This window comes from Thamnophis elegans, chromosome 17 (assembly GCF_009769535.1).
Source record: "Thamnophis elegans isolate rThaEle1 chromosome 17, rThaEle1.pri, whole genome shotgun sequence".
Taxonomy (NCBI): Eukaryota; Metazoa; Chordata; class Lepidosauria; order Squamata; family Colubridae; genus Thamnophis; species Thamnophis elegans.
In genome coordinates this window covers 538358-565404 of record NC_045557.1, presented here as the reverse complement: position 1 = coordinate 565404, position 27047 = coordinate 538358, and the positions used below count along the sequence as shown (strand labels likewise).

Below are 27047 nucleotides of genomic sequence, written 5' to 3'. Positions count from 1 at the left end.
TTCGGTTCTCAGCCTTCCTGATGCCGTTCGACACGGTTCCTCCTGCGGCGGTGACCCCCAAGCGCCAAATTGGGCTGCAGCCTTCCCTTCGCCGCCACGTTCCTTTCTTTTATTTCATTCTCCGCGCCTGGTTCTCCGCCTCAGCAACGGTCCCTCTCGGCCTCCGTAGCTCCGCCCACCGAGCGCCGTCGCTGGGAGGTAGGTGCTTTCCCAGCGTCCTCTGCGCTTGCGCGTCTGTCCCCACTCCGGCCCCTCCTTTCGCCCCGCCCACAGCCAGCCACCCGGACAGGCGGAGGGAGGGCGGGGCTTCGGTGGGAGGAGACGCAGTGGCCCCGCCCCTCCCACCACCCCTTCCCTTCGGGCGGCTCCTTTGGGCGCGGGAGGCTCCTGGCGGGGGCGGCGGAGCTTCGCCCGGGGAGCTGAAGAGGAGGCTCCGAAGGGAAGGCCCGCCTCCTCCCTTCCCCGGCTTCTCCTGCCACGGAGACGCAGAACGCAGGCTCCGAAGACTCCCAGGCTCCCCTTCCACCCCCAGGAGGAGAAACGCCGGGCCAGGAGCCAAGCAGCCGAAGGGATCCCGGGAAGGGACGGAGCTCAGCCCGAGGGGATCCCGGGAGGCCATTGGGAGACAAGGGAGCCCATGAAGGACGGGGAATCCACTGGAAAGCCAGGGATCCCAAGGGGGGGGGGAAGGACCCCTCCTCCTCCTCCTCACTTTGGGGTTGAGCAGGGGGGAGACAGGCAGCCACTGACCCGAGGGATCCTGGGGCCAGCGTGGGACCCCAGGGATGAATGAGTTGGGGGGTTGGGGTGCCAATGGAGGCATCCTGGCCCTTTTCTTGGGGGTGCCAGGATGGAAGGCGCTTTCCCCTCCTGGTCTGACTCAGGGCTTGGCTGAGGGTGGGGGTCCTGGGTCGAAGGCGGGAGCCCCTCTTTCCCCCCCCCTGTTTTCCTGGCTCTTTCCCTCCCAAATCCCGCTGAGATGGGCTGGACCAGAAACAGCCCCCTCATTCCTCCCTCCCTGCAGGAGGTGGCCATGCAGAACCTGGTGCGCACGGTTGTTGTCAATGATGACGATGAAGAGGATGATGAGGATGGCCCCCACGACCACCATCACCACGTGAGTTTTGGGGGGAGGCGGAGGGGCCCCCCGAGGGCTGGCTTCCATGGGGAACAAGCACATCCGGGGGTGGTGGTGGTGGGGTGTTTCCCAAATGCAAAGGCTCTGGCTGTGGGGCCAGGACTCCCCCGGGAGAAGTTTTGGGGTTTTGTGTGACCGTGTTCTGCCCAGGATTTCTTCCGTCTGTTTGTCTGCAACGGAGATTAAGAGTCCGTTCAGAGGCCCCCAGTGACAATGAAGGCAAGCAGACAGCCGAAATCTTCCTCAGTTTTAACAATAGTTTTCATTATTCTCAGGTGTAGAAACTGAAATATTTATACCAAGAAAGGAGAATCTTTTGTAGCTCAGAGCTGACACGAGGGATCCTGGGGGGCTCCCCGAGTTTGCCCTTTTTCTTGCAGGCATTTCAAGGAAGCTCAGGCAGCCCCAAGGATCCCTGAAATCCTTGCCTGCCTCTCCTTGTTTTAAACAAAAGGGCCAAATAAATGGAGTAAAGCCAGTCCTTCTTTATTGTTCATTTCATGGACTAAACTGACAGGCCGTCCGTGTCTCAGACTCTGGGCAAACTCCCCCTCTGTGTGGAGTGGGTGGAAATGAGGAGATCTCGGGAATCCCAGGGTGGAACCTTCCCCAGCATTCACGGCTACTGAAAGAAAATACAAGACAAAGGCCTCTTAATCAAAGCCTGAAATGGGAAGAAGGGAAGTTTTGCCTTTGTGTCCATTGGAGACTTCAGACCACTTTGCAAATTTAGCCTTCAGCTGGTTAACCTGCTCCCGTTTAACAGGCTTGTAAATCTAATGAGTAAAGAGAGAAATGCGTTTGGCCTCAATTCCAGTGTAATCTTTTATTTCTGGAATAGTTAAATGTAACGTGGATTCTACACTGGGCTGTGTTTTAAAAAGGCACCAAGGAGCCCCCAGAGCCGAATCCAGCATCTCCAGCCCCAGGTGGGGTCTCGGTCCGGGTGGCGCCAAGCTCTGCTTCTTCCCCTCTTCCTCCCTTCTCCAGAGCCACTGCAGTGCCAGCGGAGATCCGGGCGAGTACAACCTGCGTTCTCGCACAGTGTTGTGTGGCACATGTGGGCAGCCGGCAGAGAAGTCATCCGGGGGCACGAATGTGGGCACCAGCACCATGTCCACCGGCTCCTCCTCCTCCAGCTTGACCATCACGCGCAGCTACCGCAGTGGAGGCACCAACCTCGGGGAGAGCCTCCTGCCCCGCTCCTACATCCTGGGCAGCTCCACCCCACGCCAGCAGGTCAGTCTGGGGGCGCCCCAGCGGGCATGCGTGATCCTGGGCCGGAGGAGGAGGGGGCTTTGTGATGGGAGGCCTCCGATTCTGAGTGCCCCCCTTCCTCCCCTTGCGGGGAAGCTCCTGAGACCGATCACTGTGCACTGTCAGTCCTTCCAGGGAGGCAGAGAGATGGCTGTGGGCATCCCAGGGCTTCCTGGCACCCTCTGTGCCACACGGGGCTCCTCAGCCAGGGCCTGTGGGGAAGGCCGGGATGGTCCCCACTGAACAGCAGGCGTGGGGTGGGCTGAAAACCCTGACAGGCTGCATTCTCACACGAGAACAGTCAGCTCCAGTTGGCTTTGTGCCCAGGCTTAGCGTATGCGATGTCTGGCATGGAATTCGGTCTCCGGCTTGAACAGGGGTTGGACTAGAAGACCTCTGAGCTCCCTTCCAGACCGAGTCCCCAAACCATGCGAACGCAAGGAGGCACCCGTGTGCTCCCAACCCCCCCAATGAAATGTGTGCATGGCCTAACCCGAACCCCCGCATGTGCCCCCCCTCTGAATGTACCCTGCCCCCCTGCACACCCCACCTCTGCGCATTCACGGCAGAACCCGAAGACCCGCTGGCCTGCTGGAAGCGCATGCACAAGGGTGGCGGAGCTGAGCTGGGGCTTGGCCACAAGAGGGCGCCGCATGCCACAGGTTAGCCTTATGGGGCCTAAAGCAGGAGGACAGCCGTGTGTATGTGTGTTTGTGTGTGCATTTGTGTGCATGGAGTGGGCGGAGCCAGTCTGGCCAGCCAGCCCACCTCCCACAGACCCCCACCCGCCCCTCCGCCAAACAAACGGAAGTGGCCTCCATTGGGGCTGCTCAGTGGCTGCACTGGGGGGGGGGGCAGTCAAAGACCCCCCTGAGGTGGGAGACTATTTATGCAGAAAACTTTGCCGTTTGGAAAATGGTCTCGGCTATTGTCTCTCCGGAGGTTTGGTCACACAGAGGCAGCCTTAGCTGGGGAAGGGCCTGTTCTTCCCCTGGGCAGGCAGGTCCACCTGTCCCTCCCCATAAGCCTTTTGGGCTGGCAGCCACGCCTGCCTCTCCCACAACTCCCTTGCTGGCATTTTGAGGGAGGGCCGGTTCTGGATCGGCCCTGAACCCAGAATGAGGGAGAAATGTCCTGATTGCGAGAACAATTCCTCCGTGCTTCGTCCCTGGAGGCTCTTAAGGAGCGATCGGGGGGGGGGGGGGGCATTTGCGTGGAACGGAAGAGGGTCTCCTGCTTGGGGAGGGGGCTGGGCTAGATGACCTCTGAGGTCCCTTCTGACTTTATGTCAGTCTTCTCTCTCTCTCTCCCCTCTTAGGGTCCTTCAAACTGCAGCATCATGTAATAGTCCGATGTTCCCGACATGCACTCAAATCTGCTTTATGGAGCTCTCTGTCCTTTACGTGCTCAGAAAAAGAGGAAACCATTTTTAAAAGAAGTTATTTTCTATGCAAGAATTTATACTTTATTACATATCTATATCTATATCTATATCTCTATATAAATACGCTAAAGATGCTTCAGGTTTTTTAAGGGGGTGGGGGGGTCTTTTTTCTATCTCAAAGGTTTAAAAGGAAGTTTAAAACCTGCCAAAGAGGTGAATCTATTACTGCCAAAAAGGAAAAAAATTCCTAGAATTGTCATATGTTTCTTCTAGTAAGGGGGAGCCTGCAAAAGGACAGGATCCATCTGTGTGTCTGCTTGAATACCAAAGTTTTCTTTGAAAAACGAATCAAAAATCACAAAGTTTTTCTCCTCCTTCTGGGCCACCGTTTGTCAACTTCACCAGCTTTAAGAGGGGGGGACTTCAACTCCCAAGAATTCCCCAGCCAGTCCCACCACCCCCATCTTAAAGTTGGTGGGGTTGTGAAACTCTCTTCCAGGGAAATCTCTTTAAATCTGTTGCACTTAACCTTCTCCCTGTGTGGGGTGTTGACCACTAACTAACCATGGTTAACTTCTGCCTTGCTTCCCAGCAAACTTGAGCAAAAGAGTCCAACTCTTTTGAAGAATCTACAAGCCAAGAGTTGACCTTCGTTTACATTTTGAAAATGGGAGGGAGACCTTCAGACGGAACCCATTTTGGGTTGCAATGATACTTGAGGGATGCCCCCTGTTGAACCCAGGGTCCTCAGCCCTGGCAGGTTTAAGGCGGAGGAACTTCAACTCCCAGAATTCCCCAGCCAGTATGGGGGACTCCGGGGAGTCGAGTTTTAAAATTGCCATGTTTGAGAATTTAACCTCGTGTCAGTCCCCTCCGGCCCAAATCAGGTTGTTTAATACCTGCATTAAAACACTTTAGGAGGTGGACATTCAGGGATTCTCCAATTAAAATCCAAATTGCCCTTACTTTAGAACTTCTAGAATGTCTGCTCTACATAGTCTCCATTGACTCCATTTGGACAGAACCAGCGGAGATGCCGAGGGAGGGTCTTGCTCAGATTTCCTGGAATGAGTTCCAGCTTGTCACCCCTGAGGAAGTGGATGAGGCCATGGGAGCGATGAGTGCCTCCACCTGTTTACTGGACCCGAGTCCCTCCTGGCTGGTCTTGACCAGCAGGGAGGTAACACGAGACTGGCTCCAGGGGATCACGAACACCTCTCTGCAGGAGGGATCTTTCCCGCAGCCCCTGAAGGAGGCGGTGGTAAGACCCCTCCTCAAGAAGCCTTCTCTGGACCCAGCTATTCTTAAGAACTATCGTCCGGTCTCCAACCTCCCTTTTCTAGGGAAGGTTGTTGAGAAGGTGGTGGCCCTTCAACTCCGACGGACCTTGGATGAAGCAGATTACCTAGACCCTTTTCAGTCTGGTTTCAGGCCTGGATACTGCACTGAAACCGCCTTGGTCGCACTGACCGATGATCTCTGGCGGGCCAGGGATAGAGGACATTCCTCTATCCTAGTGCTCCTTGACCTCTCAGCGGCCTTCGCTACCATCGACCATGGTATCCTTCTGCGACGGCTGGAAGAGATGGGAGTGGGAGGCACCGTTCTACGGTGGTTCTCCTCTTACCTCTCCGACAGGTCACAGTTGGTGTTATTTGGGGGGCAGAGGCCGACCCCTAGGCCCCTTAATTATGGGGTGCCGCAGGGATCGGTCTTGTCCCCCCTCCTATTTAATATCTACATGAAGCCACTGGGTGAGATCATTCGTCGGCACGGGATTAAATACCACCAGTACATGGACGACACACAGTTGTATCTTTCCGCCCCATGCCAGCTCAGCGTAGCGGTGGAAGTGATGTGCCAGTGCGTGGAAGCTGTTAGGGTCTGGATGGGAGTGAACAAACTCGCACTCAATCCCGACAAGACCGAGTGGCTGTGGATGTTGCCCCCTAAGAACAGCCCAGGTAGTCCTTCCCTAAGCCTAGGGGGAGAAAACTTGCTCCCCTCAGAGAGGGTTTGCAACTTAGGGGTCCTCCTCGATCCGCAGCTGACGTTAGAACATCACCTGTCGGCTGTGACCAGGGGGGCTTTTGTCCAGGTTCGCCTGGTGCACCAATTGCGGCCCTATTTGGATCGAGAGGCACTTCAAACGGTCCCTCACGCCCTCGTCACCTCAAGACTTGACTACTGTAATGCGTTCTACGTGGGGCTGCCCCTGAAAAGTGTTCGGAGACTACAATTAGTCCAGAATGCAGCCACGCAAGCGATACTGGGTGTACCAAGATTCACCCACACTACACCTATCCTCCGTGAGCTGCACTGGCTCCCTATCGGGCTCCGAGCACGATTCAAGGTGCTGGTTATTACCTTTAAAGCCCTACATGGCCTGGGACCCGGATATCTGCGAGACCGTCTTCTGCAGCATACCTCCCAACGGCTGATAAGATCGCACAGGGTGGGCCTTCTCCAGGTGCCGTCAGCCAGACAATGTCGGCTGGCGGCTCCCCGGGGGAGGGTCTTCTCTGTAGCCGCCCCGACCCTATGGAATGAACTACCCCCAGAGATCCGGACCCTCCCCACTCTCATGGCCTTCCGAAAGGCTGTCAAAACCTGGCTATTCCGGCAGGCCTGGGGCTGTTGACCTCTTGACCGAGGTCCATCCCCGATTAGACTGGGTGCATGATGTGGTTTTTAAATTTGTTTTCCTCCGTTTTTTTTTAACTCTTCACTTTTTAAAATTTATTTTCTGTAAGCTGCCCGGAGTCCTTCGGGATTGGGCGGCCTATAAATTTATTAAATCAAATCAAATCAATTTTCCTCTGTTCAAAAAACCCCGGTGTTTCAGGAATCCCCCTCCCTCTGGTTCCATTGAGGATGACGTCCTACTTCTTAAAGGAAGTTTGATTTCACTCCCCCTGCAGAAAAGCTGGTCCGTTGTCCAAATCCATCCACCTGATGGGAAATTAAGCGGACAGCCCCTCTTCTGCTTCAAGGAATAATGTTGAGTAGAGACGTTTCCCTTTGGAAGAAGAGAAGCTGCCTTAGAGGGTTTCCTTCTGCAGCAATGCTGACCTCTCCGTCCGCCCCCCCTTGCCCAGCCCTACGCATGGCACACGGTTCCTGAGCCTGTCTAGAGGGCCTTGCCAAGGGGTGGGGTGTAGAAGTGGGCTCCCTGCGTCTGTCAGGGGAACGTCTGGGCTTCAGGCCGCCTTCCAGGGCGCAGGAATGGTGAGGATGGGCTTGGGAAAAGTCCCTTCAACTGCCTGCTGTGGGATTGGATGTTTCTAGTCAATGGGGGAAATGTGGGTCTTTGGGCTCTGAGGCAGAGCGGATGCCTTTTGGCCAGGGGAGGGGCAGCTGTGCTTTCCAAAAGGGGCCCCACTCTGCTCCACCATGAGGACAGGACCATGTCTTCTCCTGGGCTTGGAGCAGAGATCTGCAGCCTCGTGTGGTGCCTTGAGGTCTGGTTGAGTTTGGGAAACGAAGTTCTTGTATGCGGTTTGGGACTGGAAGCCTTACCTTAAACCAGTGGTTCCCAAACTTGGCAACTTTAAGACTTGTGGACTTCAACTCCCAGAATTCTCCAGCCAGCAGACCTTAAAGTTTGGGAACCACTGCCTTAAACCTTTGCTGTCTGGGGAATTCTGAAAGTTGGCCAGATGGAGAAACACTGGTTTAAGGTAATGTTCTTCAACCTGATGCTCCTCAGCCTTTGATGGGTAGCTGGCTTCCTGACCCATGGATCTCTTCCTTGGACACCTCCCACCCCAGAGGATCCATGGATGGGATCCCTGCCCCCACAGTCCCTTTGGATGGGCCCTTCCCCCCCTTTGAGAATTTGCTGGGAAACGGTGGACCCTCCTATGGGGAAGGACTTCTCACCAAGGATGATGGTTCCCCCGACTCTGCACGGCTTCCCAGGGAGGAGGAAGAGCTGCAGAGTTCCTCTAGAGGCACCCCTAGACTTCCTCTGCCCCCCTTCACGTACGTCCCATATGCCTGGAGGGAGCCAATCCTGAGCCTCGCCCCCACCCCCTAACCTGTCCTGCCCAGTTGGCCCAGAGGAGATGGTTCTTTGCCTCTCTGCTTCCAGCTGGGATTGCAGTAGGAACCAGCTCTGGTCCCTCTGACTTCTGCATCCCACGGGGGTCCCCCCAGCCCCCCTTTTCTCCTGCCCTTGATCTCGTTTGCACTTGGAGAGAGGCGCCTTTTGAAAGCTCTTTCCTCAGGGACCCTGGCAGGAGGGAGACCCCCGGCTGCTGAGGGGCGCCCTGCCTCCTTCGTGGGGAGAGCAAGCCTGCCTTTAAACTGGGGGAGGTGGGTGGGGGTGGGAAAGGAGGAGGGGGCACCAACTAAACCAGCCCACTGCTTGCTCCTTCCTGGTGCAGATGCTTTTACTGATTGAGGAGGGGTCTTTGCTCCAGCCGGACGCTCTTTCTCCATCCTTCTCTCCCCTCCCCCCAGCAGCCCCTCCCTTTTTCATTGTGCTGTTAACTTGGGGTGCTGTCGGGGGAGGGGTCTGCCAAGGGATGCTTTGTGCTCTGATGGCAACTGTGCGGTATTTGTATTTTTTAAAACCAATATAGTCATCCAAAACTACGGCTGTTGTGTTTCTTTCATTGGGAATGGGGGGGACTCTTGGGGGGGGCTGTTGGTGGGGAGGGTTGCTTGGCTTGAGGTCCCACATCCCACGTGGGGCTCCCCAGGGAGGCAGGGATGTGGGTCACTCATCACGCTGCCTCTGCACACACAACCACACCTGTTGGGCTGCCGTCCCAGGCTGGAGGAGGCGGAAGGAAGGTGGCCTCCAGAGGACGGGAGAGACCCCAGACCTGATACCGTCAGTAGGGAAGAACCCCCACCCCCACCCCACTGCTGACTTTTCTTGCCACACTTGTCAAATTGAATCACTGCAATTTTAAGTGAGTAACGTGGTTGTTAAGTGAGCCTGTCTTCCCCATTGAATTCGCTTGTCAGAAGGTCGCAAAAGGGGATCTCGTGACCCCGGGACAGTGCGACCGTCGTAAATATGAACCGGTTACCCGGCATCTGGAGTTTGATCGCGTGACCGTGGGATGCTGCAGTGGTCAGAAGCGGACAAACGGAAATGTCAGTAAATGGTCGCTAAATGAACCGTTATAAGTCCAGGACTCATCCGAGGGGCGTTGTATAAAAGCAATTCGGTTCTTGGCTCTTTTCAACCACTTTGATGACTTCTGAGTTTCTTTGGTGCAGTAGATCAGCTTTGCTGGCTGAGGAACTCTCGGAGTTGAAGTCCAGAGGTCTTAAAGTTGCCAAGGTTGGAGGCCACTGCAGAAGATGACACAAAAAACCCTCCCGACCTTTTTGCTTCTCAACAACATTTCAAGCTTTTTCTACACTTACAAAATCATCCTAATCATCCAGACTGATGATTCCATCAGAGGGCTGTTGGCTGGAAAAGTTGTTGGTATATGTAAGTGGAAAGAGAGAGAGGGAGAGAGAGAAATGTATTTTATACCTGTCCAGGTTGAAAGGTGAGAACTTTGATTTTTTATTTTGTGTGAAAAGACTTACATTGAGAGTTGATCGATAGAAAACTCGTAGAAAGTTATGTATTTCTCTAAGTTCCAAAAATGTGGAGAGAGAGAAAAAGTGTTTTTTAAACATAACCACTCTCCTGGAAGGGGGGGGGGGGAGTGAATTCACAATGTAAGGTTTGAGACCCATAGAAGTTTGAGAACACATCCAAGTCACAATGAGCCAAAGTTGAGACTTAAAGGGAGGCTTGAATAACAATCAGCATTTAATCTTTGATCAAAGCTTAAAGACATGATGGTCAGTTGTTCCCAAAATAACCCCAAGGATACGCAGGGAAGAACTCCCCTTCAGAGAAGGTGTGGCTCCTTTTTATACAGACATCATAGAATAACATCCTGGCTTTCGTAGAGTATAAATCTTTATTACTGTCAAAGACCAGCAATATACATTACTTTTTACCATATATTAAAAAGTACTGATATTAAAATATAATTAAAAAGTATTGACGTTAAAAGTGGATAATAACACACGTTCTCAAATTGTTCAGGTCACTCCCTGGTTTACGTGGGTGAGAAGCCGATAAGTATGGGAGTAAATACAATGGTCCAGAAATTGTTAGAGGTATGTCCAGATAATTGGTACAAGATGACAACTATACTTCTGTAACCAATTTTTTTCTTATGGACATTGCAGCAGCACAGAACTTTGCCACTGCAGACGTGGTAACCTGGTTAGTGTCCTGGAGGAGGAAGCCTAGATAAAAATGGTCTGCCCTCCCTGGCAATCTCTATAATAAGGGGAGAATATGTGCAGACCTACAAGCTCTGTGTAGCTCCCAGTGTAACAGAACATGTGAATTATCTTCCACTTCTCCTTTACCACATATACAAACCCGTTCTGCTATAGGTGTTCTCTTATACCTGCCCTGGAGGAGTGCTGAAGGAAGAGTGTTAAATCTGGCTCTGAAGAAAGCTATTCTTTGTTTTGGGGAGATCAGGTCATTTAGATATCTTGCCGATTCCCACACATCCTGTTTGAATCTGTCCCTACTGTGGAGAGGCAACCTATTTATTCTTCTTGGAACTCCATGTCCCCCATTCTATTGATTACTACTTGCTTTGCTTAATCAAAGCCTGGGGACATTAATACCAGTGAGAGCCCATGAGAGCCCAGCTTGTGATCAATCAGTTTCCAGGGGGAAGGGAAATTGTCCGTCAACACTAGTGGGGACAGTCCCTCTGGAAAGAAATGCATAATGAATGACCATCATCTTCCAGGCTCTTACCTGAATTTGAGGCATGCCTGTCTCAATTCCTAACTGGGCATTTGGAGTTCCTTTGGGTGCAGCTAAGATGGCTCGCAGGAATTTAGTTTGTATGATTTCTAGCAAGTCTTTGCAAGGATTCCTGTTTGTGCCCCGTAAAGAATTTGCGACAATGTTTTGGCCTCGAAAAGTTTTAAGGCAGCAGGTACTAACTGACCTCCACCTGTATAAAAGAAGTGTTTGATTGCGTTTGAGGACCTGTTGGCTGCTTGCAATGTATAATCCAGGTGTGCCTTCCATGTCCCTTGCGAGTGGAAAACCACCCCAAGGTATCTAAATGTTCTAACCTGTTCTAAACTATGTCTGTCAGGCGTGCCTCCATCAATGACCAAGAAAGAAAACCCCCAGCTCCATTGTTCCTGGAATTAAAATAGTTTTACTGGTTATGAAAAGATGGATGCATCTCCAAAAGGCACCGTCATGTTTCTATGCAGGACGGTTGGCCTTGACCAGGTCCAAACACCGGCCACCAGCATGCGCAGAAGACTGTGAGAAGAAAACGCCCTTTTCATATCACCCCCTGTACCATTTATGCCCATCCCAAATATCGTGCCCCCACCCTCCCCGTTTCTATGGCAGCCGAGGCTGACAATGTCCTTCTATTTCCCAGGAGTATTGCCGTGGTCTTTTAGCAAAAACTAAAACTTTTGATTTATCAAAGTTAAGGACCAGCTTGTTTTGCCTGCAATAGCCGAGTGTTACCCTAATTTTGCATTGTTCTAGGTTAGGAGGATGGAAATCAGGGTTCTGTAAGAGATCGATCAGGGGATTGATATAGAAGTTGAAGAGGGAGGGGGACAGGATGCAACCCTGTCGTACCCCTTTTTGTACCCTTACTGGGGCGGTTAAACTCCCTTGGGGATTGCACCCCACTTTCAAGGGGGAATTGGCATACAATTTTTGTATGAGGAAGAGGAGGCGTTTATCGATAGTGGTGCATTTTAATTTCCCCCAGAGGGCGATCCTGGATATTGAATCAAAGGCCTGCTTACAATCCAGGAAGGCCACAAAAAGAGAGGATTTTTTTATATGTGTATTTTTGTACTAAATGGTGGAGTACCAAGATATGATCCACCGTACATCTTCCTTCTCTGAAACCGGCTTCTTCGATTATCCCCCCTGATATTAGCAAATCCTGGAGTTTATAGTTTAGGTGTTTGGCATACAGTTTACTAATAACGCTCAGAAGACTAATGGGTCTATAATTGCCTGGGTCATTTCTATTCCCTTTTTTATAAATTGGTATGATAATTGCTATTCCCCGATCTCTTGGCATATGGCCAGTTTTATCTATGAATGTAAACAGAGAGGCTAAAAGTGGAGCCCACCAACTCCAACTGGCCGCCTTTTTGATTATTTCTGGCAGGACATTATCAGCCCCGGGTCCCTTATTAGCAGTGGTGGGTTTCAAATTTTTTTCGAACCTACTCTGTGGGTGTGGCCTCCTTTGTGGGAGTGGCTTGCCGGCCATGTGACCTGGTGGGAGTGGCTTGCCGGCCATGTGTTTTCTTTCTTTCTTTCTTTCTTTCTTTCTTTCTTTCTTTCTTTCTTTCTTTCTTTCTTTCTTTCTTTCTCTCTTTCCTTCCTTTTGTCTCTCTGTCCCTTTTTCCATTTTTTCTTTCATATCTCACTTTTTCTTTCTTTTTTCTTTTTTTTATTTCTTCCTTTCTTTCTCTTTCTGTGTGTGTGTGTGTGTGTGTGTGTGTGTGTTGGGTTTCAAAATTTTTTGGAACCTCTCTGTAGGTGTGGCCTGATTTCTGGTGGAACCTCTTCTAACCGGTTCGGTAGATTTGACGAACCGGTTCTACAGAACTGGTGCGAACTGGTAGGAAACCACCTCTGCTTATTAGCCTTTAGGGCTCCGATCAACCGGGATATCTCTTCTGGTGTAACGGGGGGCCAGTAAGGAGTGTGGTCCAAACTAGCTTGGCTCTCCTTGGTTACATAGTCAGGATCTGTATAAAGCTCTCTAAAATACTCTTCCCAAGCATGAATCGGAACCTGATTAGTTGGGGGGTAGGGGGGGTTTCCCCAATCCCCTGGTGATGCACCAAAAAGGGATGTATTTTTTTGTCCCGACTGAAGTAATTAATCTATGTCAAGACTCCCTCCGAGTCGCATTTTTAAATTTTCTTTTAGAAGGGTCTTATATTGTGCTTTCAACTGCTTTAAGTAGTGAGTGTGATCCTCAAAAGGGGCATTTTTACTTTTCCTGTACTCCATATTATATATCCTTTTTAGTTGCACGCAACCAAAACCATTTTTTATTCTTTGAGACCGGCCTTTGGGAGCGAGCTAGTGTTCTGTTAATGAGAACCGAATTCAAATTTAAAATTAAAGTTTCAAACCCCTCTAAGTAAGATCCTCCAAAGTTATTCCTTAGTAGAGATGTAGGTAGCTCTATGGTTTCTGGAACTAACATCCGTTTGGTAACTTCCTTAGCATTTTCCTCATTCCATTTAATTTTTACCTGGGTATTTTGACTCTCTAACCTGGGCAGGTAAGCTGTGCCTGCCCTCAGAGATCTCTGGTGCAATGTGAGAGTAAGGAGCATTGTATTATGATTGCTTTCCAGTCGTGAGTCTAGCTCCATCTTCTGTAAGAACTTCCGATCATATGATATTATCCAGGAATCAACCGTGGATTTTCTTCCTGCTCCCCGAGAAGTATATTCTGCTGGAAAGACGCCCCATGGGGACCCGTTAAGGATACAAAGATCCAAACATACAGTCATCTGTCCTACACACAAACCTGCCCGATTTGCTTTAGGGTCTTTAAATTGTCTGGAATGCAGGGATTCTCCTGTTACATTCTCATCATAGTGGATCTTACATTGATTAAATAATGCTTGATCATTTGGTCTCATTCTAGCGTTTAAGTCCCCCCCCCTATAATTATTGCTGCTTTGGGGTTATTTGTCTGAGCAGCCAAGAATAAAACCTTCTATGCTGTCCCAAATCTTATTGATCACACTATTCTTATTAAGTGGAGGAATATAGATATTAAACAGCAAAATATCCACCTGTTTAAATAGCAATAGCAGTCAGACTTATATACCGCTTCATAGGGCTTTCAGCCCTCTCTAAGCGGATTACAGAGTCAGCATATCGCCCCCAACAATCAGATAGATAGATAGATAGATAGATAGATAGATAGATAGATAGATAGATAGCAATAGCTGTGAAATTCCTGTGGGTTGACCATGAGGCCAATGTTGAGAAGACAGGAGACGAACTTTCTCGAGATGGAGCGACCCAGATGAGAGTCTGAGAGCCCCTTTTATTGAGATAGGACAAAGGCAGGAGGAGCAATAGCATGTGCTTAAAAACAGCCTGTAAAAGTACAATTTCTAATCTACTGCTCAGTCTATATATGGTCAAATCCTGGACGTCATTGGTAGGGCACTTATCAGAATGTTATGTGATTCACTATCAGGATGTTATGGCGTTCTAGGAGTTTGTTTTCTCCTGTGTGATTCAGCGTGACTCTGCAGGCCCTAGTATGAACTGGGCCATGGAGGACACACACCTACACAAGGAACTATATTACAACATCTCCTACTTTTTTATTTTCTTTTTGTCAAAAAGACTTTCCCTCTTCATCTGACAGGGCTAATCACAGCATTCTACACATAAACCAATAAAAAAATCACATCATGGCAAAGGGTGGGCAAAGGGGGAGTAGAAAGTTACAAGCTGCATGGCATAGGGGGGAGAAAGGGCAGGTGTGGGAGTAGCTGGCTCACATAGTTCATGTTACATGAGGCTGCATAGTGAGTCCTGGCCATTTAGGCCGGAAGGATGTTTCTGGTGCAATGTTTTTGCATCCCTGTGTATGTGTGTTTCAGACAGCAGAAACTGCCCTGCACACACACACCCGGAATGGATTCCAACACTGTTTTTGTTTTAAAAGGCAGCGTCTCCTTCTTCGTCGCTGGGCATGCGGAAGGGATCTTTCCCCATGAAAGGGGTTGACTGTTCATGTAACTCCATGTGGTTGACAATGTGAATATTCTTCTGTGGAGCCAAGCTAGAGAGTATATTCTTACACATAGTTAATAAAGAGGGTAAACATTGAATACAGCAACACAACAGTATCAGCAAAGCAACAAGGGTTATAATGGTCTTGGCAGTATTTCCCAACCAGCTAAAATTTGGTAACCAAGAGGTCATCCAATCCCACCAGGAGTCCAAGGCCTTGTATGTTTGTCCAACTGTTTGAACGGTATCATGTAATTTGTCCACACTGGTTTCAATTTGTTCGGACTGGTTCAAATAATGACAACAGGTAGCATTCAACCAAGCACATAGTAGGGGGATCTGCGGCGAAAGACGGGGCAGCCGGTCGGGGGAGTGTAGGGTTGAGGGTGCTCTGCCCTGTTCTCCAGGTCAGAGACAGAGACAGCCTCAAGCTGTGGTTCCTGCTGGTTGGTCATGGTCAGGCTGCTTCTGTGTTTGTGTAGGTGGTTGTATAGGTGGTTTTGGCAAATATGGTCTTACGTGCCATCCTGGAATCCAAAGAACTTTGTCTTTTAGTTGGATTGCAGCGTAGCCCCTTCCGCAGGTAATCAGGTCAGCAGGTCCTCGCCACATCAAGTCAGGCAAGCAGCGATAGTAGACAGGTGGACGGGAGGTGTCTGCAGTAGGTGGAGCTGCAAAATGACGAGTCGCTGCCGAGGATGGTGGGCTGCCGGTGTGTTGCACTGCTGGGAGGCCAGGGGGCATTTTCCCCTATTGCCAATATATCTGTCCAGGGCATGTTTTAATGTCTGGTTGGCGCGCTCAGCCAACGCCTGACCCTGGCTGTTATAAGGAATGCCGAATTTATGCACAATATCCCATTGGTTACAAAAGGCAGCAAAGGCTGCACCTGTGTAAGCGGAGCCATTGTCTGTTTTTAATTCTTTTGGGCGTCCCAGCGATGCAAAGGTCCAAATACAAAGATTAATAACATGTTTGGTGGCTTCACCCCTTTGGGGGGATGCCATAATGTAGCCTGAATATGTATCAATGGAAACATGTAAATATTTCAAAGGGGCAAATGGAGGATATTGGGTAACATCCATTTGCCAAATTTGGCAACACTCTGTCCCCCTGGGGTTTACCCCCATTGGGAGAGGGTTTGCCTGCTGGCTACAGGTAGGGCACTGCTGAACAATGGCAGATGCCTCATTTGCAGTAATGCCAAATGGTTTTATGAGCGCTTTTTTATTCTGGTGAAAGTAAGAGTGGCTATCCCAAGGTGTGATAGCAGAACAAACATTGACATGGGGTGGGGGGGGGACTGATGCCGCAGCGTCAGCAACATCATTGCCCTCCTGGAGAGGCCCAGGGAAAGGCTGATATGGGAGACATGGAAAAAATAACAGCGAGAGGAGACAAGACCTTGTAAAGTGAGAAACAGAGACAAAATTTGTGAATCAATAGAAGAAGAGAGATAAGACTCATACAAAGAGGTTATAATCTGAGTCACATAAAGACTATCAAGAATTAAGTTAAACGGTTGTTTGTATCAAATAACTGAAAGGCCAAGATGGAAGCGGCCAATTCATCTCTTTGAGCAGATTTTTGTGGCTCTGTGAGCTGGGTGTGCCGTGTACCATCCTCCTGCCAGGCACATGCTCCCCGATGTCTGCCCCCATCGGCAAAGACAGTTATAGCGTCTTTGATAGAAAAAAGCTGTTGAAGGAGGCTTCCACTGGAGCGGAAGGGCTTTTGTAATTAGGGCTGCAAAAAGGGCGGGTGTCTGAGAAATAGTGGGCAAGTGTCATGAGATCACATTCTTGGGGAATCAAATTTGGATTGGGGAGGCCGCACTGCAGCGTTCCCACGGGTTGGAGAATTTTATTAACAGCCCGCAAATCATGCAAAAAACGCCATTTACCAGATTTCTCTTTTATAGCAAACACAGGGGTGTTATAAGGTATAAGGTCTGTGGGATATCTCTTCCCTCTTTCGAAAGAGCCAAGGTGGCGCAGTGGTTAAATGCAGCACTGCAGGCTACTGCTAGATCAGCAGTTCAGCGGTTCAAATTTCACCGGCTCAGGGTTGACTCAGCCTTCCATCCTTCCGAGGTGGGTAAAATGAGGACCCAGATTGTTGGGGGCAATATGCTGACTCTCTGTAAACCGCTTAGAGAGGGCTGAAAGCCCTATGAAGCGGTATATAAGTCTACTGCTATTGCTATTGCTCTCTTCTCTCTCTGTCACTTTCTTCACTTTCTCTTTCCCTCTCTCCTCTTTGTCTCTTTCGGTCTCTTTTGAAACAGCATGGGGTCCACCATTGAACCCCTCAATACTTAATCAGGCTACTTGTCTAATTCTAAAACTCAAAAATCAAAACTCTGCTTATGCTCTTTCACCTAACGAACAAGAATGAGGAACATATTATTTTTCTGCTTGAAACGCAGGAAGCCAGGTTTTCGCAAGTAGGGGAAACTGGGTGGGCAAGTAACCACAGTATCTTAGTCATAAGAGCACAGCTTATGAAAAGGCAAAGTTCACCTTGTAAACAAGCTATAGGTTAACCATATTTTTAGCAATATATCTGGGTGGCATTCTGACTTTTTCCTTTTTCTGCATGAGTAACCAAGATTCACTTCTCTTTTAGTTTCACTTTACTTCCCTATTGTGGTTTGGGAATCATGTATTGTAATTTTCCTTAAATATTTGTAATTTACCCGAAATAACTTTGTGCTGACTTAGGTGAGAAGTTATGACCTGTATTAGTGCACGCCTATATGACGTCTATATGATTTGTAATAACCATTTCAAAGGTATAAAACCTCTGTCAAAATGTACCTAAAATCAGATCAGTTAGGTGGAAATCTACTGGTCTCTTGAATGCATTCAATAAACCTTTCTTTTCTGGAAAAAGGCATCGTCTCATGCTTTTACGTAAGTAGAAAGGCAGACCCTGATTTTGCCATTACATTTCTTGGCGAGCCAGCCAGGAGACGATAGGGTCTTTGGGGACCCTCTGGGACACCTAACCCGGGGGGCTGGGGGCTCATCGGGTCAGGAACCTCTCTGGCGCCAAACGGACCTTTTGTTCCGAGGGAATTTCCCGGCAGCGACGAGCGCTCGGCCTCGGCGGTTAGCGGTCTCAAGAGCCTTGGAAAACCAGAGGAGAAAGGAGAAGTCTGGCCAGCACCGGAGGAGGAAAGCCACAGATAAAAGGCAAGTAATTGTGGGTTTTTTTATTTGAGGCCCGGTTTTTCTTTTAAACCGGAGAGTGAGGTCTGATCCACCTTGCTAGGTATAAAGGTTTTGGGAATTGGACTGTCCAGAGTATATGTATGTGTTTAAAAGGTTAAAGTGTTAAGATTGTGTTATCCAGTATTTGGGAAAGTTATGGGTGGAGGAAGTAGTAGTCAGACTCCTCTGAATTCTATGTTAAATCATTTTAAAGAAGGATTTATGAGTCAGGATTATGGAATTGAATGGAGTAAACATGAGCTTAGGAGGTTTTGTGAATTAGAAAGGCCCAGATATGGCATTGGGTGGCCTGAAACAGGTACTTTTGATCCTCACTTAGTTTTAAAAATCCATAGGTTGGTGTTTGATCCTAAGTTAGGGAGCTTAACTCAGGCTCCATATATAGATGTTTGGAAAAAATTGGTTAATCAACCTCCAGCTTGGTTAAAGAAATGTAAACAACAATGTATTCTTATGGCTGTCAGAGTTACAGACCCCAAAAGTCCTAGGCAGAGACCACCAGTCTTGGTGGTTTACAGGGGAGTCATCCAGAAGAATTGCCACAGCCCCCTCCATATGTGGCACCTAGAGGGGTCAGTTTGCCAGCCACACCGCAATCCTTGTCCCTGACTTATTCCAGAAGAACTGCCCCCAGCACCGGGGAGTCTACAAGCCAGTTACCTATTGAGGGAATTGAACAGGGATTGGATGCTGTAATTACTAGTATGGAACAAATAAGATATAAAGAGAAAGAGGAAAAAGCCCCTCTAAGCTCACCCGACACAATGGGACCAGAGTTTTGGGAAAAGAAGGAGGAAGAGATGGACCAATTGTTGGGAGCTGTGGGTGGAGAAGTGGAACCAGTGTCAGCCAGAACCAGAGCAAAGACAGAGACTGTTTTTACAGCACCACTCAGACGAGTTGACCAATTCTTAGTAAACCCAGATGACCCCTCCCAAGTTTCAACAGGGTCGTTGTTTCAGCATGTTCCTTTTACCACCTCTGATTTGCTTAATTGGAAAATGCACTATGGGCCTTATAGTGCTAAACCAAATGAAGTGGCAGAATTGGTAAAAACTATTGTGGATACTCATCACCCAACTTGGCTAGATTTACAACAACTTATGGCAACACTTTTCAATGCTGAAGAAAGGGAGAAAATCAGGAATGCAGTGTCTAATATTTTAAAACCAGATGTCCCTGCACGTACAACCTTAGCAGACTTTATTGAACAGCGTTTCCCCTCAAAGGATCCTAATTGGAGTCCTTACGATTCGCATCAATTAAACTTGTTGCTCAATTATCAACAGTTAATAATAAAAGCTGTGCGCATAGCAGGAAAGCCTGCAACAAACATGTCAAAGCCAAGTTTGATAACCCAGGAAGCTAATGAAAGTCCGGAGGCATTTTATTCTAGATTGATTGAGGCATATCAGATGTATACTCCTATCGACCCCACTCTTCCTGAAAATGCTCGCATGCTAGCAATGGCTTTTATTTCACAATCAGCACCAGATATAAGGCATAAGCTTCAAAAGTTGGAAGGAGCGTTGGGAAAACCTCTTAGTGAACTCATGGAAGTTGCCAGGAAGACATTTGTCAACAGGGATTTGTTGGAGGAGAGGAAAAAAGATAAGCAGATGAAGAAAAAAGCAGAATTGCTAGCCACCGCTTTAATGACTGTGCCAGGGGGAAATAGAGGAAGTAGGGAGAGGACCGTAATCCCCTCCTTGGGTCAAAATCAGTGTGCCATATGTCACAAGTATGGGCACTGGAAAAGAGATTGTCCCAGAAGAGAAGGAATTGAGAGAAGGGAGATTGAACAGCCAAGGGTAACTAGAAATCCTACCCCTTTGCCAAGAAATATCTCCCTTAGCCGACCCAACACCTTCAGGGGACGTGGAACATTCAGGAAGCCCTTTAACAACCTGCGAAAGAGAGAAGCCAAGGGATTTTCCCCCGAAACTCCTTTGATTGGATTGGCAGAAGCTGAGGAGTGGGATTGACGGGGCAGTGTAGGTTCGATTAGCCTCCCCGAACCTATGGTCTGTCTGAATGTGGGGGGCAAAGAAGTTTCTTTCCTTGTAGATACAGGAGCAACCCGTTCTGTATTAACTCAACCCTTGGGACATATTTCTTCTCAATCTATCAACATTCAAGGGGCAACAGGAAAACCACAAACCCAGCCACTTTTAGAGCCTCTATTATGCACAACGGGAGGAAAAACGTTGACTCACCAGTTTGTTTATCTGCCCAGCTGTCCGCTTCCACTCATGGGTAGAGATTTACTTTGCAAACTTAGAGCACAGATATTTTTTGATGAAAAGGGATCCGTGGGAGTAAAATATGGCAATGTGAATTTAGAAATTCCTAGGGAAGAGGCTTGGAGAATCATGGTGGTGCAGGAAGTCTCAGGAGACAAATGGAGGGAGTTCCGGGTTCCTGAACTGTGGGCGGAAGATAACCCCCCTGGTTTTGCTGCTCACCACACCCCTGTCATTGTTGAGGAACTACCAATGAGTCGTCCTGTATGCATCCGCCAGAGGGGGTACCCAAGAGAAATTGTGCAGGCTATTCAGGAAGTCATACAACTGTATCTGACTTATAAGATTCTAGTGCCCACTGACTCCCCATGGAATTCCCCGATTCTGCCTATACCAAAAGGGGGAGGAAAATATCGAATGGCTCAGGACCTTCATAGGGTCAACAGTTCGACAGTCACAATTTATCCCACGTTGCAAAATCCTTATGTGTTACTTGGATTAATTCCACCAGAAGCTAAATGGTTTTCAGTTATTGATTTAAAAGATGCCTTCTTTTCTATACCCATTCATAAAAAAAGCCAGCACTTGTTTGCCTTTGAATGGGAAAATCCGACAACAGGAAGGAAACAGCAATATACTTGGACACGCCTCCCACAGGGATATAAAAATTCGCCAACGCATTTTAGCGTGGCGTTAGCTACGGACTTGGAAATTCTAGATTTACCGCCTCCTGATGTTGTGTTACAATATGCGGATGATCTTTTGGTGACAGGACAAACAGAAGAGGTTTGTCATGCTAATACTGCATCCCTCTTACTTCTGTTACAAGAAAAAGGCTACAAGGCTTCTAGGGCCAAAGCACAATTGGTCCAGTTGAATGTTAGGTATTTGGGATATGATATCCAGCAAGGGCAAAGAACTTTGGGACATGAAAGAAAGGAAGCCATTTGTCAATTACCAGCCCCAAGAAATAGGAAGGAATTAAGAGGCTTTTTAGGAGCAGCAGGATTTTGCCGCATTTGGATTCCTAACTTCGCCTTGTTAGCAAAGCCACTTTATGAAGCTACAAAAGGGAATGAAAAGGAACCTTTGCGATGGGAAAAAGAGGAACAGAAAAGTTTTTTGAACTTAAAACATGCTTTGACTCAAGCCCCGAGTCTGGGACTGCCTAATTTAGATAAACCTTTTCATTTATTTGTGGACACTAAACAGAATATGGCTGTGGGGGTGTTAACTCAGAAGATGGGAACGTGGTATCGACCAGTTGCATATTTGTCAAAACAATTGGATCAGGTAGCAAAAGGGTGGCCCTCTTGTCTTAAGGCTGTAGCAGGCACAGCTTTGCTTACTCAGGAAGCAAATAAACTTACTTTTGGACAGCAGTTGAATATCTACACCCCCCATGCTCTTCGGGCTGTTCTGGATCAGAAAGGCCATTTGTGGCTTACCAATCCACGTATGTTGAAGTATCAGGGGCTTATTACCCATAACCCCCTCATCAAACTTGTTCAGTCATATGCTTTGAATCCTGCCACTCTATTGCCTGAACCAGACTCTGAGATCTCTCATGATTGTTTGCAAACTATTGAGGAAACCTATGCAAGTCGCCCAGATTTGAAGGATGAACCCTTTTCCGACCCGGATGCAACCCTTTTTACTGATGGAACCAGTTTTATCCATGAAGGTGTAAGAAAAGCAGCTTATGCCATAGTTACTCTTGATGATGTATGGGAAGCCAAGCCCTTACCTGCAGGAACTAGTGCTCAATTGGCAGAATTACATGCACTCACTAGGGCATTGGAATTAGCAAAAGGTCTACGTGTCAACATTTACACAGACTCAAAATATGCCTTTCTTACAGTTCAAGTGCATGGAGCTTTATACAAAGAAAGAGGTCTTATTACAGCAGGAGGAAAGGACATTAAATATGGACCCCAAATTTTACGTCTATTGGACAGTGTGTGGTCCCCCAAACAAGTTGCCATTATGCATGTACGAGGTCATCAGAAGGGGATTTCAACAGCTGAAAGAGGAAACCACAAGGCTGACCAGGTGGTAAGAGCAGCAGCTTTGGATCCATTCTCCCTGCAAGCTAACTGTCTTACTTTGTGGATCCCGAACCAAGAAGAGGAACCCCCCTCATATAGCCACTCGGAAGTCCAGCAAGCTGAAGCTATAGGGGCAAAACTAGTGAATGGGTGGTGGACTCTGCCGGACAACAGGGTGTTTGTACCTCAGCAGTTAGCATGGGAGGTTGTTTTTTCCCCTGCATAGGCATTTACATTTAGGAAAGACAGCTTTGAGAACGGCTTTAACAAGGGAAGTCTATATTAACAATTTGTCTAGTCTAGCAGCTGCTGTTTGTTCTCGATGTCAGGTGTGTGCTGCTAATAACCCACGTCAGGGGCCAAGTCTTCCCCCTGGGTACCAACCTAGGGGGGCTTATCCTTTTGATTATTTAATGATTGACTTTACGGACATGCCGAAAGTGGGATCGTACACTGCTATGTTAGTTGTTGTTTGCACATACACAGGGTGGCCTGAATGTGTTCCCACTAGAACGAAAAAGGCTTTGGAGGTAACTCGAACTCTGTTAAATGTAATTATTCCACGATATGGGTTGCCCTCACGTATCTCTTCAGATAATGGGCCGGAGTTCATTCATGCAGCCACTCAGAAGGTTGCCCAGGTATTGGGGATTACCTGGAAGTTACACTGTTCTTTCCACGCTCAATCGGGGGGCGTCGTTGAGAGGGCTAATAGAACTATAAAGAATAAATTGGCTAAAATTTGTCAGGAAACTCATCTAAAATGGCCAGATGCCCTCAGCATGGCGTTGCTAGCCGTGAGGTGCGCACCCACAGGGGGGTTGGGTGTCTCACCATATGAATTACTGTATGGAAGGGTTCCTAATTTGGTTAGTCCACAGGTGTTGCCTACTACTCAAGTGGCAGACACAGTGAAAATCAAACAGTTGCAAGCTTTGAATACTGTTGTCCATCAATTACAAAAATATGTGCTGTCATGTCGTCCTCATGTGATTGTAACTCCAGTACATAATTTCCACCCAGGACAGGAGGTCTGGGTAAAGGACTGGAAAAAGGTGCCTTTGGAACCCAAATGGTGTGGGCCATATACTGTTGTTATTTGTTCTCCCCTTGCTGTTAAGGTAGCTGAAATTAAGCCTTGGATCCATTGGACACGCCTGAAATTGGCTGCAACCTCGTGTGAGACTGTTTCCAAGGACACTGTCCAGCCTCTGCACCCTGCCAAAAGGAGGAGACGAAGGAAGGACGCCACCTCGCCTGCTGATTCACGGGAAGCAATCGCTCTACGGCCAGGTGGTGAAGACCCCTCTGCAGGTGTCGCTCCAGGTGCCGCCGACACCCATCGCACAGGCAACGCATCGCGTCTCCCGTGGAACCTTCGTCCCCGTCCAACGCGGAGAACCCACCATGGAAACCAATCGCCGTCTGCGCCAGACTGCATGCATTAGGAATGGTCTGATCCCAGCGATCTTAGTCGTGATTTTTCTCTTAGCTGTTTCTGTTCTTCTTAACTTTCTCTATTTCTATGCTGCTATGAAAAATAAGATCGCTCCAGGGGCACCGCCAGTGCAGATATGGGAGGTTTCCCCTGATTATGAAGACCCATTTCCTACAGGGGGGAATGTGATTAGTGGAGGTACCTCGCAGCCACCATATGTGAGGGATGGGAAAAAGAGCACCCAACAAACACCAGGTGTCAGGGCCCTCACGGTGAAAAATGACTCCCCTGTAAAGGTAACTTCTGAACCACTGCTAGAGGAAATGGGACCAGGACCTTTTCCTCCTTGTAGGCATTGCTTCTATAGGGTCCCGAGTACACAGGGGCTCGGTTTTGCCTATGTCAAACGCTGGATAGTAGATTGTTATCCGGAGGAAGGGTTATCCCCCTGTTCCGAGGGATCCGGGAAATATTGGCAATGTAGGTTGGATCCTAATGTTACTTGGGCACCAAGTGAATACTATAATTCAACCATAATGTGCCATACTTTGAGGCCCGTTCAGAGACCATACCCAGAGCCCTATCCGGAAAGGACAAGGACTCGGGGTAAGCGGACACCCCTTGATTTTAGTTTGGACATGAAGTATGACATAACGAATGATCAGCTTCCGATCATGGTGAGGATATATTGTAAAATCATAGGGAATGTGAGACATGTGTGGTTGCTGCAATGGTGGTCAGGTGAAGAGAATTTGTCAAGTATGAACCCTCAGGTACTGAGCGAGACTCGGCACATGGGCGTAATACGTAACTATGATGAGAAATCTAGTTACTTGAAGGTCTGGATTACTCATTCTAATTACTCAGAATCATACCAGTGCCGAGCTGTAACAATTGGTGAGATCATAAGCAGAACGGCAATAGTCTCATTGAATGCAGAAGGAAAAGGGATGGTGGTTCTGGAGCCGCTCTTGCAACCAGGTAGGAACCTCCATCCCACACCCGTTCTTCCAAAAGGTGGGAAGGATGGATTAGATGGGAAGGGATCTATAACCCCTGCCCCATTGGAATGCACTGCATGCCTAGTAGGAACAAGAGGAAATACTTTAAAGTTCAGAATGGGAAAACCTAAATCCTGTCAGAACTTCAATCTTCCAAATTGCACTTTTGGAAGGAAGCAACCCCGTCTCTATAGCCAATGTGAGGGATCTGAAGGGGTGGTATGTTATCTGCCTGCAACACCAGGGCTGGATGAGTGTGGCCCATGTCTTACCAAAGCTAAGGTGGGACCTCGTACCATTGTTACAATGATCTACCACACTCAGGCCCCAGTGGACTGCACCCCTCAGAAAAAGACATGTGTATCTAACGGTACCATGTATAACTATTGCATTCAGAAAAACCAGCTTGTTTGTTATCAACCAACCACTCCAGTTCGCATAAAAGTCAGTGTATGGGCCGGCCTGGCCCTACTTGACAACCCCAAGGAATCTCAGCTTTACCACCTCACCACAGTTACTGCTTTAAAACAAGGACAAAAGCCCATCACCGTATCATTTGGTGTATGTGCTGCAATGGATAGGGTGGCTTACAGAAGCTGTGGAAGTCAGGGATGGAGACAAACTTATTACCACAATCATAAGTATCTCTGTCCCCGATCCCATGTCTACTGTCAAGGATGTAAGAATCCAAGTCGGGATTTGTATTCTCCTTGTGCAGATCGCATGGACGAAAGAAACCCATGCAGAGGATGGGATTGTGTTTGTCAACATACTGGAGGAGGTTATCCTACTTCTCCTCATCTGGGATGTCCATATATTTCCAATTTTCGCAGCCTCCAAAATTCAAACTCAGTCGCTTTTGAAGTATCCCGTGATCACCCAGAGGAAGAAAGGAAGAAACTTTCACTCTTTTTCTTTCTTCCTCTCTCCCACTCTTTCATCACTTTCTCTTTATTCTCTACTGCCCAACCTGTCCCCATAATTTACCTACGATTAATCATGTTTGCAATAATTTGCGGGGCGGGGGAAGGGGCGGAAGGGAGAGGGGAAACCTTCCCTTCCGGAGGGGCCAGGGGAGGTGGAGGAGTTTCGGAGAGGGCCATCGCCTGGCTAGCAGGAGGGGCGATCTCCTCGTAGCGCGGGGGAGATGTTGCCGAAGGCTTAAAAGCAGCCCCCTGCATATCTTCCTCATTAATTTGAAGGCATCTTACAAGAAGTCTCCAAGTAGTGAGAACTTCTGGCGGGGCTCGAGGTTCCTTATGGAAATAAATACCCAATTGGAGCCATAAGGAGACTTTAAGAGAGCCCTTCTCAGGGTAAATGGGACAATTCTTAGATGTAAGCCAATAGAGAGAGGAAATGTTTTTTCGGGGGAAAGGGAAGCGGGCGACCTGCCGCTTGAGAGATTGCAACAGACAATTTGACTATATCCCGAAGCTCCTGCAGGTGTGCAGTCTGAGCCTTCGAGAAGCCCGAGCCCATACTCACGATTTGGGAGGGTTCTCCGTTCGCTGACGGCCGGCCCTGGTTGCGAGACTTTGCCCAGTCGGGGGTGAGTGAAAGGCTGGCGACACAGGTTATCACGTCGGGGTAACCAAATGTGAAATTCCCGTGGGTCGACCATGAGGCCAATGTTGAGAAAAGACAGGAGATGAACTTTCTCGAGATGGAGCGACCCAGATGAGAGTCTGAGAGCCCCTTTTATTGAGATAGGACAAAGGCAGGAGGAGCAATAGCATGTGCTTAAAAACAGCCTGTAAAAGTACAATTTCTAATCTACTGCTCAGTCTATATATGGTCAAATCCTGGACATCAATGGTAGGGCACATCTCAGAATGTTATGTTATTCACTATCAGGATGTTATGGCGTTCTAGGAGTTTGTTTTCTCCTGTGTGATTCAGCGTGACTCTGCAGGCCCTAGTATGAACTGGGCCATGGAGGACACACACCTACACAAGGAACTATATTACAACAAATAGCAATAGCAGTTAGACTTCTATACCGCTAAGGAAGCTGCCCTATGATGCTCAGATGGAACAGCTACCCGAATTCCCATGTCTCCATCCATACCCACTTCCCCGGCCTCTTATACACCCGGGCACAGGGCATGGGCCAGGTTTATCGGAGGCAAGGAGGGGAACGATGGGTGGCGGGTAGAGAGCAAAGTTATTCTACCAGATGCACCTCTAAGGATTCCTTTAAAACAAAATTCGTTATCTGCAGGACTACATCACCCAGGGCATCCGTTTCAGCCTGCAGACGGGACGCTTGTAAAGACGCGGGGACCAACAACCTCCTTGGATCAGCAGTGGAAGGGACCCTCTCAAGGGCTTCAGACCACCCATACAGCCCTAAAAGTGGAAGGCCTGGCATCTTGGATTGATCACTTCCAGAGTGAAGAAATACCCACGATCTGCCCGTCCGGATCCCTGGACTGCGCAGCCTGTGACTTTCTCAGTAGCAGAACTGGGACTGAA

General features: G+C 48.6%; 1 protein-coding gene across 4 annotated transcripts; it reads left to right on the top strand.

Moving 5' to 3' along the window:
- On the top strand, positions 1-27047 carry LOC116520276 (prelamin-A/C-like). Of its 4 annotated transcripts, none has more exons than XM_032234439.1 (4): positions 1-198; positions 1025-1117; positions 2129-2377; positions 26794-27047. In XM_032234439.1, the coding sequence occupies exons 2-4, from the start codon at positions 1034-1036 to the stop codon at positions 26842-26844; spliced, it is 384 nt and encodes a 127-aa protein (XP_032090330.1). In that variant the 5' UTR covers positions 1-198; positions 1025-1033; the 3' UTR covers positions 26845-27047. The 4 variants fall into 4 exon arrangements, with proteins under 4 accessions (XP_032090330.1, XP_032090329.1, XP_032090327.1 ...); XM_032234438.1 differs by lacking the exon at positions 1-198 and adding an exon at positions 336-403 and having other exon boundaries at positions 1023-1117; XM_032234436.1 differs by lacking the exon at positions 1-198 and having other exon boundaries at positions 342-1117.